We start from the raw sequence: 407 nt of genomic DNA on the forward strand, positions 1-407 counted from the left end.
TTATCTTTGTCTCTCTTTCTCTGCCTCGCTTTCTCACTTTCATTGTCCCTTTTTCTCTCTCCATCTTTCTCTCTCACTTTCTGTCCCTGTCTCTCTCTCACTTTTTTATCCGACTGTCTGATTCTGTTGCCTAAACTCTGGTGTGATTGACAGGGGATGAAGTGACTTGCGAGGAGTTGAAGAAGATGTTGGCGAATGACAAGGTGACTATCATCGATGTGAGGAATCCTGAGGAACTGGAGAAAGGGACAATCCAGGGATCCGTCAATATTCCAGGTGGGGTATACAATAATCCCCCTCCGATAGGGGCACAGACTGCCCTGTGTGTGTAAATGGGGGAGGGGGTGGGTGAGGGGGTTAATCCCCCTCCGATAGGGGAACAGACTGCCCGGTGTGTGTAAATGGGG

At 49.4% G+C, this 407-nt stretch overlaps 1 protein-coding gene across 2 annotated transcripts in view; it reads left to right on the top strand.

The window, feature by feature from the left end:
* LOC109926314 (thiosulfate:glutathione sulfurtransferase-like) overlaps positions 1-407 on the top strand; it is an 11,708-nt gene that overhangs the window by 9,925 nt on the left and 1,376 nt on the right. For both annotated transcript variants that reach the window (XM_048620849.1, XM_048620850.1), the window contains exon 2: positions 154-276. In XM_048620849.1, the coding sequence (XP_048476806.1) occupies positions 154-276 (123 nt within the window). The remainder of the gene's footprint in view (positions 1-153; positions 277-407) is intronic.

Source organism: Rhincodon typus, chromosome 48 (assembly GCF_021869965.1).
Source record: "Rhincodon typus isolate 14 chromosome 48, sRhiTyp1.1, whole genome shotgun sequence".
Classification (NCBI taxonomy): Eukaryota; Metazoa; Chordata; class Chondrichthyes; order Orectolobiformes; family Rhincodontidae; genus Rhincodon; species Rhincodon typus.